This window comes from Drosophila sechellia, chromosome 3L (assembly GCF_004382195.2).
Source record: "Drosophila sechellia strain sech25 chromosome 3L, ASM438219v1, whole genome shotgun sequence".
Classification (NCBI taxonomy): domain Eukaryota; kingdom Metazoa; phylum Arthropoda; class Insecta; order Diptera; family Drosophilidae; genus Drosophila; species Drosophila sechellia.
Window position 1 is genome coordinate 7,536,558 of NC_045951.1, and position 18,138 is coordinate 7,554,695.

The 18,138-nt window shown below is 43.1% G+C and overlaps 2 protein-coding genes across 2 annotated transcripts in view; both read right to left on the reverse strand.

Annotated features, from left to right (window-relative positions):
• The window catches only part of LOC116801076, a 35,110-nt gene extending 17,119 nt beyond the window's left edge, over positions 1-17,991 (reverse strand). Inside the window, exon 1 of the transcript XR_004361763.1 lies at positions 17,153-17,991. The gene's annotated coding sequence lies outside the window, so the exon portion shown is untranslated. The remainder of the gene's footprint in view (positions 1-17,152) is intronic.
• The window catches only part of LOC6611183, a 59,980-nt gene that overhangs the window by 24,660 nt on the left and 17,182 nt on the right, over positions 1-18,138 (reverse strand). The window contains exons 16-21 of the mRNA XM_032717965.1: positions 12,631-15,632; positions 11,744-12,534; positions 10,669-11,428; positions 8,758-10,377; positions 2,563-8,466; positions 91-2,460 (exon numbers count right to left, since the gene is read on the reverse strand). Of these exons, the coding sequence (XP_032573856.1) occupies positions 91-2,460; positions 2,563-8,466; positions 8,758-10,377; positions 10,669-11,428; positions 11,744-12,534; positions 12,631-15,632 (14,447 nt within the window). The remainder of the gene's footprint in view (positions 1-90; positions 2,461-2,562; positions 8,467-8,757; positions 10,378-10,668; positions 11,429-11,743; positions 12,535-12,630; positions 15,633-18,138) is intronic.

Consider the following 18,138-nt stretch of genomic DNA (forward strand, 5'->3'; position numbering starts at 1 on the left):
TGTTATACTAGTGCTTGCTAACTTAATAGTTGTTTGAACTGTTGTTGATTTTTCTTCTGCCTTAAAGGCAATAACATCTCTGGCCTTTACGTCAGGGATAGTAGTGAAGGGTGTCACTGATGGAATTGCTTCCCTAAGAGGCTTGTCTTGTGGCTTGGGAATATCTATTTCGTCATCGGTTTCATCGTCCGAATATTCTTTAGGACTGGGCTTATCAGTCTCAACGACCGACTTGGAACTGTCGTCTGGTTTAGCTAGGACCTTTTCGTCTTTCTTCTCAGGCGACTTTGGTTTTTCCTCAGGATGGAGAGGAGATTTAACCCCACCACCTGTAACACCAGTTACCAAAGAAGTTGGGTGGCTAATAGGCTTGTCTTGTGGCTTGGGAAAGTCTATTTCGTCATCGGTTTCATCGTCCGAATATTCTTTAGGACTGGGCTTGTCAGTCTCAACGACCGACTTGGAACTGTCATCTGGTTTAGCTAGGACCTTTTCGTCTTTCTTTTCAGGCGACTTTGGTTTTTCCTCAGAATGGAGAGGAGAAATAACCCCACCACCTGTAACACCAGTTACCAAAGAAGTTGGGTGGCTAATAGACTTGTCTTGTGGCTTGGGAATATCTATTTCGTCATCAGTTTCATCGTCCGAATATTCTTTAGGACTGGGCTTGTCAGTCTCAAGGACCGACTTGGAACTGTCATCTGGTTTAGCTAGGACCTTTTCTTCTTTCTTCTCAGGCGACTTTGGTTTTTCCTCAGAATGGAGAGGAGATTTAACCCCACCACCTGTAACACCAGTTACCAAAGAAGTGTGGTGGCTAATAGGCTTGTCTTGTGGCTTGGGAATATCTATTTCGTCATCAGTTTCATCGTCCGAATATTCTTTAGGACTGGGCTTATCAGTCTCAAGGACCGACTTGGAACTGTCGTCTGGTTTAGCTAGGACCTTTTCGTCTTTTTTCTCAGGCGACTTTGGTTTTTCCTCAGGATGGAGGGGAGATTTAGCCCCACCACCTGTAACACCAGTTACCAAAGAAGTTGGGTGGCTAATAGGCTTGTCTTGTGGCTTGGGAATATCTATTTCGTCATCAGTTTCATCGTCCGAATACTCTTTTAACATAGGCTTTACTGACTCTTTTGGTGCCTTGTCTCCTACTGAGGTTGGGATCTTATCGTCTTTCAATTGTGAAAGCGAATCAATCGGTTTAACTATCTTGGTATCCTCTGTTGTTATACTAGTGCTTGCTAACTTAATAGTTTTTTGAACTGTTGTTGATTTTTCTTCTGCCTTAAAGGCAATAACATCTCTGGCCTTTACGTCAGGGATAGTAGTGAAGGGTGTCACTGATGGAGTTGCTTCCCTAAGAGGCTTGTCTTGTGGCTTGGGAATATCTATTTCGTCATCGGTTTCATCGTCCGAATATTCTTTAGGACTGGGCTTATCAGTCTCAACGACCGACTTGGAACTGTCGTCTGGTTTAGCTAGGACCTTTTCGTCTTTCTTCTCAGGCGACTTTGGTTTTTCCTCAGGATGGAGAGGAGATTTAACCCCACCACCTGTAACACCAGTTACCAAAGAAGTGTGGTGGCTAATAGGCTTGTCTTGTGGCTTGGGAATATCTATTTCGTCATCAGTTTCATCGTCCGAATATTCTTTAGGACTGGGCTTGTCAGTCTCAACGACCGACTTGGAACTGTCATCTGGTTTAGCTAGGACCTTTTCGTCTTTCTTCTCAGGCGACTTTGGTTTTTCCTCAGAATGGAGAGGAGATTTAACCCCACCACCTGTAAGACCAGTTACCAAAGAAGTGTGGTGGCTAATAGGCTTGTCTTGTGGCTTGGGAATATCTATTTCGTCATCAGTTTCATCGTCCGAATATTCTTTAGGACTGGGCTTATCAGTCTCAAGGACCGACTTGGAACTGTCGTCTGGTTTAGCTAGGACCTTTTCGTCTTTCTTCTCAGGCGACTTTGATTTTTCCTCAGGATGGAGGGGAGATTTAACCCCACCACCTGTAACACCAGTTACCAAAGAAATTGGATGGCTAATAGGCTTGTCTTGTGGCTTGGGAATATCTATTTCGTCATCGGTTTCATCGTCCGAACATTCTTTAGGACTGGGCTTATCAGTCTCAACGACCGACTTGGAACTGTCGTCTGGTTTAGCTAGGACCTTTTCGTCTTTCTTCTCAGGCGACTTTGGTTTTTCCTCAGGATGGAGGGGAGATTTAACCCCACCACCTGTAACACCAGTTACCAAGGAAGTTGGATGGCTAATAGGCTTGTCTTGTGGCTTGGGAATATCTATTTCGTCATCGGTTTCATCGGCCGAATATTCTCTGGGACTTGGCTTATCAGTCTCAAAGTGCGACTTGGAACTGTCATCTGGTTTAGCTAGGACCTTTTCGTCTTTCTTTTCAGGCGACTTTTGTTTTTCCTCAGAATGGAGAGGAGAAATAACCCCACCACCTGTAACACCAGTTACCAAAGTAGTTGGGTGGCTAATAGACTTGTCTTGTGGCTTGGGAATATCTATTTCGTCATCAGTTTCATCGTCCGAATATTCTTTAGGACTGGGCTTATCAGTCTCAAGGACCGACTTGGAACTGTCGTCTGGTTTAGCTGGGACCTTTTCGTCTTTCTTCTCAGGCGACTTTTGTTTTTCCTCAGAATGGAGAGGAGATTTAACCCCACCACCTGTAACACCAGTTACCAAAGAAGTGTGGTGGCTAATAGGCTTGTCTTGTGGCTTGGGAATATCTATTTCGTCATCAGTTTCATCGTCCGAATATTCTTTAGGACTGGGCTTATCAGTCTCAAGGACCGACTTGGAACTGTCGTCTGGTTTAGCTAGGACCCTTTCGTCTTTCTTCTCAGGCGACTTTGGTTTTTCCTTAGAATGGAGAGGAGTTTTAACCCCACCACCTGTAACACCAGTTACCAAAGAAGTTGGATGGCTAATAGGCTTGTCTTGTGGCTTGGGAATATCTATTTCGTCATCGGTTTCGTCAGAATACTCTTTTGGACTGGGCTTATCAGTCTCAAGGACCGACTTGGAACTGTCGTCTGGTTTAGCTAGGACCTTTTCGTCTTTTTTCTCAGGCGACTTTGGTTTTTCCTCAGGATGGAGGGGAGATTTAGCCCCACCACCTGTAACACCAGTTGCCAAAGAAATTGGATGGCTAATAGGCTTGTCTTGTGGCTTGGGAATATCTATTTCGTCATCAGTTTCATCGTCCGAATATTCTTTAGGACTGGGCTTATCAGTCTCAAGGACCGACTTGGAACTGTCGTCTGGTTTAGCTAGGACCTTTTCGTCTTTTTTCTCAGGCGACTTTGGTTTTTCCTCAGGATGGAGGGGAGATTTAGCCCCACCACCTGTAACACCAGTTACCAAGGAAGTTGGATGGCTAATAGGCTTGTCTTGTGGCTTGGGAATATCTATTTCGTCATCGGTTTCATCGTCCGAATATTCTTTAGGACTGGGCTTATCAGTCTCAACGACCGACTTGGAACTGTCGTCTGGTTTAGCTAGGACCTTTTCGTCTTTCTTCTCAGGCGACTTTGGTTTTTCCTCAGGATGGAGGGGAGATTTAACCCCACCACCTGTAACACCAGTTACCAAAGAAGTTGGATGGCTAATAGGCTTGTCTTGTGGCTTGGGAATATCTATTTCGTTATCAGTTTCATCGGCCGAATACTCTTTTAACATAGGCTTTACTGACTCTTTTGGTGCCTTGTCTCCTACTGAGGTTGGGATCTTGTCGTCTTTCAATTGTGAAAGCGAATCAATCGGTTTAACTATCTTGGTATCCTCTGTTGTTATACTAGTGCTTGCTAACTTAATAGTTGTTTGAACTGTTGTTGATTTTTCTTCTGCCTTAAAGGCAATAACATCTCTGGCCTTTACGTCAGGGATAGTAGTGAAGGGTGTCACTGATGGAGTAGCTTCCCTAATAGACTTGTCTTGTGGCTTGGGAAAGTCTATTTCGTCATCGGTTTCATCGTCCGAATATTCTTTAGGACTGGGCTTATCAGTCTCAACGACCGACTGGGAACTGTCGTCTGGTTTAGCTAGGACCTTTTCGTCCTTCTTCTCAGGCGACTTTGGTTTTTCCTCAGAATGGAGAGGAGATTTAACCCCACCACCTGGAACACCAGTTACCAAAGAAGTTGGGTGGCTAATAGGCTTGTCTTGTGGCTTGGGAATATCTATTTCGTCATAGGTTTCATCGTCCGAATATTCTTTAGGACTGGGCTTATCAGTCTCAACGACCGACTGGGAACTGTCGTCTGGTTTAGCTAGGACCTTTTCGTCTTTCTTCTCAGGCGACTTTGGTTTTTCCTCAGAATGGAGAGGAGACATAACCCCACCACCTGTAACACCAGTTACCAAAGATGTTGGGTGGCTAATAGGCTTGTCTTGTGGCTGGGGAATATCTATTTCGTCATCGGTTTCATCGTCCGAATATTCTTTAGGACTGGGCTTATCAGTCTCAAGGACCGACTTGGAACTGTCGTCTGGTTTAGCTAGGACCTTTTCGTCTTTTTTCTCAGGCGACTTTGGTTTTTCCTCAGGATGGAGGGGAGATTTAACCCCACCACCTGTAACACCAGTTACCAAAGATGTTGGGTGGCTAATAGGCTTGTCTTGTGGCTGGGGAATATCTATTTCGTCATCGGTTTCATCGTCCGAATATTCTTTAGGACTGGGCTTATCAGTCTCAAGGACCGACTTGGAACTGTCGTCTGGTTTAGCTAGGACCTTTTCGTCTTTCTTCTCAGGCGACTTTGGTTTTTCCTCAGGATGGAGGGGAGATTTAACCCCACCACCTGTAACACCAGTTACCAAGGAAGTTGGATGGCTAATAGGCTTGTCTTGTGGCTTGGGAATATCTATTTCGTCATCGGTTTCATCGGCCGAATATTCTCTGGGACTGGGCTTATCAGTCTCAAAGTGCGACTTGGAACTGTCATCTGGTTTAGCTAGGACCTTTTCGTCTTTCTTTTCAGGCGACTTTTGTTTTTCCTCAGGATGGAGAGGAGATTTAACCCCACCACCTGTAACACCAGTTACCAAAGAAGTTGGGTGGCTAATAGGCTTGTCTTGTGGCTTGGGAATATCTATTTCGTTATCAGTTTCATCGTCCGAATACTCTTTTAACATAGGCTTTACTGACTCTTTTGGTGCCTTGTCTCCTACTGAGGTTGGGATCTTATCGTCTTTCAATTGTGAAAGCGAATCAGTCGGTTTAACTATCTTGGTATCCTCTGTTGTTATACTAGTGCTTGCTAACTTAATAGTTGTTTGAACTGTTGTTGATTTTTCTTCTGCCTTAAAGGCAATAACATCTCTGGCCTTTACGTCAGGGATAGTAGTGAAGGGTGTCACTGATGGAGTTGCTTCCCTAAGAGGCTTGTCTTGTGGCTTGGGAAAGTCTATTTCGTCATCGGTTTCATCGTCCGAATATTCTTTAGGACTGGGCTTATCAGTCTCAACGACCGACTGGGAACTGTCGTCTGGTTTAGCTAGGACCTTTTCGTCCTTCTTCTCAGGCGACTTTGGTTTTTCCTCAGAATGGAGAGGAGATTTAACCCCACCACCTGGAACACCAGTTACCAAAGAAGTTGGGTGGCTAATAGGCTTGTCTTGTGGCTTGGGAATATCTATTTCGTCATAGGTTTCATCGTCCGAATATTCTTTAGGACTGGGCTTATCAGTCTCAACGACCGACTGGGAACTGTCGTCTGGTTTAGCTAGGACCTTTTCGTCTTTCTTCTCAGGCGACTTTGGTTTTTCCTCAGAATGGAGAGGAGACATAACCCCACCACCTGTAACACCAGTTACCAAAGATGTTGGGTGGCTAATAGGCTTGTCTTGTGGCTGGGGAATATCTATTTCGTCATCGGTTTCATCGTCCGAATATTCTTTAGGACTGGGCTTATCAGTCTCAAGGACCGACTTGGAACTGTCGTCTGGTTTAGCTAGGACCTTTTCGTCTTTTTTCTCAGGCGACTTTGGTTTTTCCTCAGAATGGAGAGGAGACATAACCCCACCACCTGTAACACCAGTTACCAAAGATGTTGGGTGGCTAATAGGCTTGTCTTGTGGCTGGGGAATATCTATTTCGTCATCGGTTTCATCGTCCGAATATTCTTTAGGACTGGGCTTATCAGTCTCAAGGACCGACTTGGAACTGTCGTCTGGTTTAGCTAGGACCTTTTCGTCTTTTTTCTCAGGCGACTTTGGTTTTTCCTCAGGATGGAGGGGAGATTTAACCCCACCACCTGTAACACCAGTTACCAAAGATGTTGGGTGGCTAATAGGCTTGTCTTGTGGCTGGGGAATATCTATTTCGTCATCGGTTTCATCGTCCGAATATTCTTTAGGACTGGGCTTATCAGTCTCAAGGACCGACTTGGAACTGTCGTCTGGTTTAGCTAGGACCTTTTCGTCTTTCTTCTCAGGCGACTTTGGTTTTTCCTCAGGATGGAGGGGAGATTTAACCCCACCACCTGTAACACCAGTTACCAAGGAAGTTGGATGGCTAATAGGCTTGTCTTGTGGCTTGGGAATATCTATTTCGTCATCGGTTTCATCGGCCGAATATTCTCTGGGACTGGGCTTATCAGTCTCAAAGTGCGACTTGGAACTGTCATCTGGTTTAGCTAGGACCTTTTCGTCTTTCTTTTCAGGCGACTTTTGTTTTTCCTCAGGATGGAGAGGAGATTTAACCCCACCACCTGTAACACCAGTTACCAAGGAAGTTGGATGGCTAATAGGCTTGTCTTGTGGCTTGGGAATATCTATTTCGTCATCGGTTTCATCGGCCGAATATTCTCTGGGACTGGGCTTATCAGTCTCAAAGTGCGACTTGGAACTGTCATCTGGTTTAGCTAGGACCTTTTCGTCTTTCTTTTCAGGCGACTTTTGTTTTTCCTCAGGATGGAGAGGAGATTTAACCCCACCACCTGTAACACCAGTTACCAAAGAAGTTGGGTGGCTAATAGGCTTGTCTTGTGGCTTGGGAATATCTATTTCGTTATCAGTTTCATCGTCCGAATACTCTTTTAACATAGGCTTTACTGACTCTTTTGGTGCCTTGTCTCCTACTGAGGTTGGGATCTTATCGTCTTTCAATTGTGAAAGCGAATCAGTCGGTTTAACTATCTTGGTATCCTCTGTTGTTATACTAGTGCTTGCTAACTTAATAGTTGTTTGAACTGTTGTTGATTTTTCTTCTGCCTTAAAGGCAATAACATCTCTGGCCTTTACGTCAGGGATAGTAGTGAAGGGTGTCACTGATGGAGTTGCTTCCCTAAGAGGCTTGTCTTGTGGCTTGGGAATATCTATTTCGTCATCGGTTTCATCGTCCGAATATTCTTTAGGACTGGGCTTATCAGTCTCAACGACCGACTTGGAACTGTCGTCTGGTTTAGCTAGGACCTTTTCGTCTTTTTTCTCAGGCGACTTTGGTTTTTCCTCAGAATGGAGAGGAGATTTAACCCCACCACCTGGAACACCAGTTACCAAAGAAGTTGGGTGGCTAATAGGCTTGTCTTGTGGCTTGGGAATATCTATTTCGTCATAGGTTTCATCGTCCGAATATTCTTTAGGACTGGGCTTATCAGTCTCAACGACCGACTGGGAACTGTCGTCTGGTTTAGCTAGGACCTTTTCGTCTTTCTTCTCAGGCGACTTTGGTTTTTCCTCAGAATGGAGAGGAGACATAACCCCACCACCTGTAACACCAGTTACCAAAGATGTTGGGTGGCTAATAGGCTTGTCTTGTGGCTGGGGAATATCTATTTCGTCATCGGTTTCATCGTCCGAATATTCTTTAGGACTGGGCTTATCAGTCTCAAGGACCGACTTGGAACTGTCGTCTGGTTTAGCTAGGACCTTTTCGTCTTTCTTCTCAGGCGACTTTGGTTTTTCCTCAGGATGGAGGGGAGATTTAAACCCACCACCTGTAACACCAGTTACCAAAGAAGTTGGGTGGCTAATAGGCTTGTCTTGTGGCTGGGGAATATCTATTTCGTCATCGGTTTCATCGTCCGAATATTCTTTAGGACTGGGCTTATCAGTCTCAACGACCGACTTGGAACTGTCGTCTGGTTTAGCTAGGACCTTTTCGTCTTTCTTCTCAGGCGACTTTGGTTTTTCCTCAGGATGGAGGGGAGATTTAAACCCACCACCTGTAACACCAGTTACCAAAGAAGTTGGGTGGCTAATAGGCTTGTCTTGTGGCTGGGGAATATCTATTTCGTCATCGGTTTCATCGTCCGAACATTCTTTAGGACTGGGCTTATCAGTCTCAAGGACCGACTTGGAACTGTCGTCTGGTTTAGCTAGGACCTTTTCGTCTTTTTTCTCAGGCGACTTTGGTTTTTCCTCAGGATGGAGGGGAGATTTAACCCCACCACCTGTAACACCAGTTACCAAAGATGTTGGGTGGCTAAAAGGCTTGTCTTGTGGCTGGGGAATATCTATTTCGTCATCAGGTTCATCGTCCGAATACTCTTTTAACATAGGCTTTACTGACTCCTTTGGTGCCTTGTCTCCTACTGAGGTTGGGATCTTATCGTCTTTCAATTGTGAAAGCGAATCAATTGGTTTAACTATCTTGGTATTCTCTGTTGTTATACTAGTGCTTGCTGGCTTAATAGTTGTTTGAACTGTTGTTGAACTTTCTTCTGCCTTAAAGGCAATAACATCTCTGGCCTTTACGTCAGGGATTGTAGTGAAGGGTGTCACTGATGGAGTTGCTTCCCTAATAGGCTTGTCTTGTGGCTTGGGAAAATCTATTTCGTCATCGGTTTCATCGTCCAAATATTCTTTAGGACTGGGCTTATCAGTCTCAACGACCGACTTGGAACTGTCGTCTGGTTTATCTAGGACCTTTCCGTCTTTCTTCTCAGGCGACTTTGGTTTTTCCTCAGAATAGAGAGGAGATTTAGCTCCACCACCTGTAACACCAGTTACCAAAGAAGTTGGGTGGCTAATAGTCTTTTCTTGTGGCCTGGGAAAGTCTATTTCGTCATCGGTTTCATCGTCCGAATATTCTTTAGGACTGGGCTTATCAGTCTCAACGACCGACTTGGAACTGTCGTCTGGTTTATCTAGGACCTTTCCGTCTTTCTTCTCAGGCGACTTTGGTTTTTCCTCAGAATGGAGAGGAGATTTAGCTCCACCACCTGTAACACCAGTTACCAAAGAAGTTGGGTGGCTAATAGTCTTTTCTTGTGGCCTGGGAAAGTCTATTTCGTCATCGGTTTCATCGTCCGAATATTCTTTAGGACTGGGCTTATCAGTCTCAACGACCGACTGGGAACTGTCGTCTGGTTTAGCTAGGACCTTTTCGTCCTTCTTCTCAGGCGACTTTGGTTTTTCCTCAGAATGGAGAGGAGATTTAACCCCACCACCTGGAACACCAGTTACCAAAGAAGTTGGGTGGCTAATAGGCTTGTCTTGTGGCTTGGGAATATCTATTTCGTCATAGGTTTCATCGTCCGAATATTCTTTAGGACTGGGCTTATCAGTCTCAACGACCGACTGGGAACTGTCGTCTGGTTTAGCTAGGACCTTTTCGTCTTTCTTCTCAGGCGACTTTGGTTTTTCCTCAGAATGGAGAGGAGATTTAACCCCACCACCTGTAACACCAGTTACCAAAGATGTTGGGTGGCTAATAGGCTTGTCTTGTGGCTGGGGAATATCTATTTCGACATCGGTCTCATCGTCCGAATATTCTTTAGGACTGGGCTTATCAGTCTCAAGGACCGACTTGGAACTGTCGTCTGGTTTAGCTAGGACCTTTTCGTCTTTTTTCTCAGGCGACTTTGGTTTTTCCTCAGGATGGAGGGGAGATTTAACCCCACCACCTGTAACACCAGTTACCAAAGATGTTGGGTGGCTAATAGGCTTGTCTTGTGGCTGGGGAATATCTATTTCGTCATCGGTTTCATCGTCCGAATATTCTTTAGGACTGGGCTTATCAGTCTCAACGACCGACTTGGAACTGTCGTCTGGTTTAGCTAGGACCTTTTCGTCTTTCTTCTCAGGCGACTTTGATTTTTCCTCAGGATGGAGGGGAGATTTAACCCCACCACCTGTAACACCAGTTACCAAAGAAATTGGATGGCTAATAGGCTTGTCTTGTGGCTTGGGAATATCTATTTCGTCATCGGTTTCATCGTCCGAACATTCTTTAGGACTGGGCTTATCAGTCTCAAGGACCGACTTGGAACTGTCGTCTGGTTTAGCTAGGACCTTTTCGTCTTTTTTCTCAGGCGACTTTGGTTTTTCCTCAGGATGGAGGGGAGATTTAACCCCACCACCTGTAACACCAGTTACCAAAGATGTTGGGTGGCTAATAGGCTTGTCTTGTGGCTGGGGAATATCTATTTCGTCATCAGGTTCATCGTCCGAATACTCTTTTAACATAGGCTTTACTGACTCCTTTGGTGCCTTGTCTCCTACTGAGGTTGGGATCTTATCGTCTTTCAATTGTGAAAGCGAATCAATTGGTTTAACTATCTTGGTATTCTCTGTTGTTATACTAGTGCTTGCTGGCTTAATAGTTGTTTGAACTGTTGTTGAACTTTCTTCTGCCTTAAAGGCAATAACATCTCTGGCCTTTACGTCAGGGATTGTAGTGAAGGGTGTCACTGATGGAGTTGCTTCCCTAATAGGCTTGTCTTGTGGCTTGGGAAAATCTATTTCGTCATCGGTTTCATCGTCCAAATATTCTTTAGGACTGGGCTTATCAGTCTCAACGACCGACTTGGAACTGTCGTCTGGTTTAGCTAGGACCTTTTCGTCTTTCTTCTCAGGCGACTTTGGTTTTTCCTCAGGATGGAGGGGAGATTTAACCCCACCACCTGTAACACCAGTTACCAAAGAAGTTGGGTGGCTAATAGGCTTGTCTTGTGGCTTGGGAATATCTATTTCGTCATCAGTTTCATCGTCCGAATATTCTTTAGGACTGGGCTTATCAGTCTCAACGACCGACTTGGAACTGTCGTCTGGTTTAGCTAGGACCTTTTCGTCTTTCTTCTCAGGCGACTTTTGTTTTTCCTCAGTATGGAGAGGAGATTTAACCCCACCACCTGTAACACCAGTTACCAAAGAAGTTGGGATGCTAATAGGCTTTTCTTGTGGCTTGGGAAAGTCTATTTCGTCATCGTCCGAATATTCTTTAGGACTGGGCTTATCAGTCTCAACGAACGACTTGGAACTGTCGTCTGGTTTAGCTAGGACCTTTTCGTCTTTCTTCTCAGGCGTCTTTGGTTTTGCCTCAGAATGGAGAGGAGACATAACCCCACCACCTGTAACACCAGTTACCAAAGAAGTTGGGTGGCTAATAGGCTTGTCTTGTGGCTTGGGAATATCTATTTCGTTATCAGTTTCATCGTCCGAATACTCTTTTAACATAGGCTTTACTGACTCCTTTGGTGCCTTGTCTCCTACTGAGGTTGGGATCTTATCGTCTTTCAATTGTGAAAGCGAATCAATTGGTTTAACTATCTTGGTATCCTCTGTTGTTATACTAGTGCTTGCTAACTTAATAGTTGTTTGAACTGTTGTTGAACTTTCTTCTGCCTTGAAGGAAATAACATCTCTGGCCTTTACGTCAGGGATTGTAGTGAAGGGTGTCACTGATGGAGTTGCTTCCCTTAAAGGCTTGTCTTGAGGCTTGGGAAAATCTATTTCGTCATCGGTTTCATCGTCCAAATATTCTTTAGGACTGGGCTTATCAGTCTCAACGACCGACTTGGAACTGTCGTCTGATTTAGATAGGACCTTTTCGTCTTTTTTCTCAGGAGACTTTGGTTTTTCCTCAGGATGGAGGGGAGATTTAACCCCACCACCTGTAACACCAGTTACCGAAGAAATTGGATGGCTAATAGGCTTGTCTTGTGGCTTGGGAATATCTATTTCGTCATCGGTTTCATCGTCCGAACATTCTTTAGGACTGGGCTTATCAGTCTCAAGGACCGACTTGGAACTGTCGTCTGGTTTAGCTAGGACCTTTTCGTCTTTTTTCTCAGGCGACTTTGGTTTTTCCTCAGGATGGAGGGGAGATTTAACCCCACCACCTGTAACACCAGTTACCAAAGAAATTGGATGGCTAATAGGCTTGTCTTGTGGCTTGGGAATATCTATTTCGTCATCGGTTTCATCGTCCGAACATTCTTTAGGACTGGGCTTATCAGTCTCAAGGACCGACTTGGAACTGTCGTCTGGTTTAGCTAGGACCTTTTCGTCTTTCTTCTCAGGCGACTTTGGTTTTTCCTCAGAATGGAGAGGAGATTTGACCCCACCACCTGGAACACCAGTTACCAAAGAAGTTGGGTGTCTAATAGGCTTGTCTTGTGGCTTGGGAATATCTATTTCGTCATCAGTTTCATCGTCCGAATACTCTTTTAACATAGGCTTTACTGACTCTTTTGGTGCCTTGTCTCCTACTGAGGTTGGTATCTTGTCGTCTTTCAATTGTGAAAGCGAATCAATCGGTTTGACTATCTTGGTATCCTCTGTTGTTATACTAGTGCTTGCTAACTTAATAGTTGTTTGAACTGTTGTTGAACTTTCTTCTGCCTTGAAGGAAATAACATCTCTGGCCTTTACGTCAGGGATAGTAGTGAAGGGTGTCACTGATGGAGTTGCTTCCATAAGAGGCTTGTCTTGTGGCTTGGGAATATCTATTTCGTCATCGGTTTCATCGTCCGAATATTCTTTAGGACTGGGCTTATCAGTCTCAACGACCGACTTGGAACTGTCGTCTGGTTTATCTAGGACCTTTCCTTCTTTCTTCTCAGGCGACTTTGGTTTTTCCTCAGAATGGAGAGGAGATTTAGCTCCACCACATGTAACACCAGTTACCAAAGAAGTTGGGTGGCTAATAGGCTTGTCTTGTGGCTTGGGAATATCTATTTCGTTATCAGTTTCATCGTCCGAATACTCTTTTAACATAGGCTTTACTGACTCTTTTGGTGCCTTGTCTCCTACTGAGGTTGGGATCTTATCGTCTTTCAATTGTGAAAGCGAATCAGTCGGTTTAACTATCTTGGTATCCTCTGTTGTTATACTAGTGCTTGCTAACTTAATAGTTGTTTGAACTGTTGTTGAACTTTCTTCTGCCTTGAAGGAAATAACATCTCTGGCCTTTACGTCAGGGATAGTAGTGAAGGGTGTCACTGATGGAGTTGCTTCCCTAAGAGGCTTGTCTTGAGGCTTGGGAAAATCTATTTCGTCATCGGTTTCATCGTCCGAATATTCTTTAGGACTGGGCTTATCAGTCTCAACGACCGACTTGGAACTGTCGTCTGGTTTATCTAGGACATTTCCGTCTTTCTTCTCAGGCGACTTTGGTTTTTCCTCAGAATGGAGAGGAGATTTAACCCCACCACCTGGAACACCAGTTACCAAAGAAGTTGGGTGGCTAATAGGCTTGTCTTGTGGCTTGGGAATATCTATTTCGTCATCGGTTTCATCGTCCGAATATTCTTTAGGACTGGGCTTATCAGTCTCAACGACCGACTTGGAACTGTCGTCTGGTTTAGCTAGGACCTGTTCGTCTTTCTTCTCAGGCGACTTTGGTTTTTCCTCCGGATGGAGGGGAGATTTAACCCCACTAGCTGTTACAGAAGATATTGTTTCAGTTGAGTGAATGCAGTCTGTTTTTCCCCCTGATGGTTTTTTAAGTGTGGCTCCTGATTTGCTAAACATCTCACCTTGACTATCGTTTGCCGTTGGAAATTTGGTTATATCTCTTTTTTCAGTACTCTTGACGATCTCGGTTGTATCAATAAAAGATGACTGTTCAATTTTTGATAAGAGCTGAAGCTTGCATTTTTTGTTTAAATTGTCCAGTTCCTCGTCGCTTTCGCTTTCAATTGGTTCCTTACCTAAATAAGATTTCCCTTCAGGTGGAAATTTATCAGTCATTGTAACAAGTTCAGAGGTCAAGCTCTTTTGTGTTTGAAGTTCATCGAAATTGTCCTGAGAAAGAAACTTAATTTTGTCAGGATTTTGGTTATCTGCTTGCGCTGTCTTGTGCACGAGTTTATCTATTTTTGATTTAAATTCACTAGATTCGTGGACGATTTTCTTTGTATCAGCAATGTCAGTCTTCGAAATGGAATGTAATCGTTCGAGGGTGTGTGAAATTTTTGGAAATTCTACGAATTTTGTTTCCAAATTCGTTTCTATTGGAAATTCGTGTGTATCACAATCTTTTAAAAATCTAATTTGACCTTTTTCAATCGCAGCTACTTCTTCATTTAAACTACCCTTGGTAGTAATATCCTGAATACTTTCTGTAATAGCGAACTTCCCTGACTCGCACTCTAGGAACTTGGTAGTTGTCGACTTCACATTTTTAATAGATGGCATAGTTGTTGGGTCTTCTTGCCTTTCAAAGACCTTTGCCATATCTGAGATTGTGCGCTTTGAGCATTTCTTTTCGCAAATATCTTCTAGATTTTCAATACTACTGCTTGCCTTGTTCGATGCAAAAATGGGCGACTGTACCTTTTGTTCTGGTACACACTTAGAGCCTAAACCATCTAAAATCAGATCGGCGTCGGTTAAAATCTGCTGCTCTAAGGACGAAACATCAACCTTACGGTCTGGGGTTGTGCGCTTGCGTGGACTGAAAGGTTTGGCCTCTAAGCTAGCCGCAGGATATTTACGTTCAATGTCCTGCACAACTTCCTTAACCTTTGGTAACGCCTCAATGACATCCCTATCTTCTAAGTCTAAATGCCTTTCAATAGTCTCAGTAAAAACCCTTTCAGGTACCTGGTCTACTTGCCTATTTAAATCTATTACCTGTTCAGTTAAAGTCTTTTCCGTTTCACATAAGTCTTCAGCTACCACAAAGGACTTGCGCTTCTCACAAACTTTTTCACAAACCTCTTCATCAATCTCTTTAAGGCCAAGAGACATGGCCTCGATGGGTGAAATTTTTACAACCTCAGAGGGTGGTTCACATTTGAATATCTTTTCCAGGGCCAAATGTGCTGGCGTAAGTATTTGCTTTTCTAGTTCTACTACATTGGGTTCCTTGTCATCTTCATGGGGCTTGCGTTTTTGCACGGTAAACGGAATGGCCGACACCACTGTACTGCAGATCTTATCCTCCATACTCTGCACCACCTCTCGCACCACTGGCACATTGTCGCCTATATATTTGGGTGTCACAGTGGATGACTTTCCCACCGACTCCAATGATTCTGTGCTGCAACTGCTCTCCAAACGCATGATCTTGCGTCTGACATCACCACAGCCCATAATTTCTTCTAAATACTCCCTATCACTGGCGGTCTTCTCTGCCTCTGTTTTTGCATCTACAACTACTGCGGACTGCTCCTTCAGATCCTTGTGTTTTTGCTGATCTTGCCCAGGAATAGTCAAATCTACTTTGGTGCGATCTATTTGTGCTGTCATGGTCGTCGTTGTTGTCATCTTCGGTGTTTGACTACTTGTACTCATTTCTGTAAATGAGGTAGTGTCTTGTGAGTACAATTTCTGAATATCGGGGGGAGCTACCACACTATGGAGCAGCTTATCAGGTTCATCTGTTCTTGTAAAGGTTTCGGATTTTACATTATGAACACTGAAGTGCTCTGTTTGAGGCATTCCGGGGATGGCGAATTGGGGTTTGGTTAGGAGAGTAAAGTAGAGTAAAAACAAGCAATATAAACACAATTAACACCAATTTCGATTAAACCATATTTTCATTTTTATGATGGATTAGTCTATATACAGAGTGCAATCAAGTTGCCGACATATATTCACACCTTCATAGAGGCTGGTATATATGGGTAAATTCTTGCTACAAGCTTTACGCCAAAAACCCAGCAGCAGGCACAAACATGCACTTAATGCTTATGCTTTAGTACTTTGTTGAGAAGCGCAATTAAAATTTCTGTTTCGCAATTAACAGATGCCAAATTCCAGATGGAGCTTAGCTGAACCGACCCAACTTGAACTGGGATTGAGATAAGCTTAGCTTCATTCAGGCACATACGTTTAGATGCTGCATATGAGGTCGTGGATTATTGGGTCCATTTCTGCTTGTTTGGATGCTGCACAAGATTCAAGGCTTCGAGTAAAATTCAAGAGCTGATCTTAGCGAATTACGTTTGCATGTTTTTGATTTGCAAATATTTAAGCAATGTTTATGTTGATTATGAAATCAAAAAGCAAAATTATCTAGTATTGCAAGATTTGGATCAAGCCACGACATCATATGTCACATACTCGTATATTTAATGAGCTCTATAAACAATCAAATACATTTAAAAAGCGCGCTGGGTTGGTGGGTCTGGGTGCAAACAAATCAAATGTTGATTATACAGTGAGGCTATTACAATTGTGGCTGTTATAAAATTCGCAAATAATGACAAAAGAGTACGAATACGAGTTGTTTATGCTGCATAGGAGTACTACAGTGAGATCTGGTTATGAATCGACTTAACATTCAGGTAAAGTACACTATTATCGATATATATTTATGGTAAGTATATGCTTTTTCGTTAAGGTTTGATAAAGTTACGAAAAGCAACAGAACACATAATTATTTGCGAAAAACAAATTAAACATAAACATTGCAAACTGAAGGCCATGGTGGTTCACTGGAGTGTTCTTCGATAAATCCTCATATGGAGATCAATAGCCGGGTGGAGGACGTCCAGCTCCTTGCTGATCCCAATATGGGTGAGGTTTCAATTTGGTTTTTTTTTTACAATTTCGGAAATCCAAAAGTATGCCAAAAGTGTTTATCTTAATGAAAAAAATCTTAGTAATTGCTAAACGAATGTTAATATATGTAGTATTGCATATTTGGCTTAGCTATAGATATATTCTATAGGCCGATTGAGTACGAGTATAGTAAACAAGGTTATTACATAGGTTGAACACAAATCGAATTATTTAAACTGTAGCTTGCAGTAGTTCATTGAAAAACATAAACTCAATTGCTTAAATATTTGTAATTGCAAACGTAATTATTATACCATGATAGTTGAGAGGACAACAATGAGACAGACCTATCAGAAACCGATACCCATCATAGATGTATAGACATAGGACCTGAAGCTGTGGCAACTTTTCAAATTGATTGTAATTATACATGAGAACTTACCATTAAAATACAATAGACTTAATGTTACTTTAGAGTATTGTTAAGTTTATGTGAATAGTTTATTCCGTTTCGCATTGAATGAATCACAATCACAAATCAGCACACTATTTTTTTTAAATATTTTTCAAATAACTGCAATCCAATTCAATATGTTATGGGTGTAGTCCTCACTTTTACGTTACTCTGTTTAAATTCTGAATCGCGCGTACTTGGGAAATTCAAATTCGTGACTAAATCTGCCCGAAATGCGCGGCTATCGCTGTACTGGAAGAATGCCAGAGGCAAATTAAATTAAGTATACGCCACCGTGTGGGTTTTGCCAGCTTTTTGCCCCCGCGCCCTATGACATAAGGGCGCTAGTCTCAGTTTTTCACCACCCTGCGGTGGATTGGATAGACTATACTTATATAAGGAACCACACGGAAAATACTATTAACTGTGGATGCCTTTCGAGGGCTAATGGACTAATAGGCTTTCTTCGGTCAACAGGAAAATATCCGCGATTGGAGAGCGTTTGGGGAAAAAGTTAAAGTTGCTAACGAATATCGATCCGTGATTCGATCTATCTATTGAATGCCCCACTGACAATGACACCACCGAATGTTATGCATTCACTGCGCAGAACGGCGCCAGACAAACAATTAGCCATGTTTCTGCGACCTTTCGTCAGTGTTAACGTAATTGGATTATCGGGAAACTTAGCTACATTTGCTTTGGTACAAGTATCTGCGTGATTTCGTGGCCATATTCATTCATTGCGCTTCAGTTTGTTGTTTGTTATCTTAGGATTGGGATATCCCTTTTAATTTTCGATTTATGGCACTCTTACTGCCGCACTTATAGACTTTTTTAATTAAGATACACACAGTAGCAGTTTGCCAGTCGTTTTTTTTTTACAAATACAATTAACTAACTAACGGTTTTTAGATCGCAATCGTTTAATGGTTGAATGGTACTTTGCATACAAAAAGCCTTTTGACTTAAAT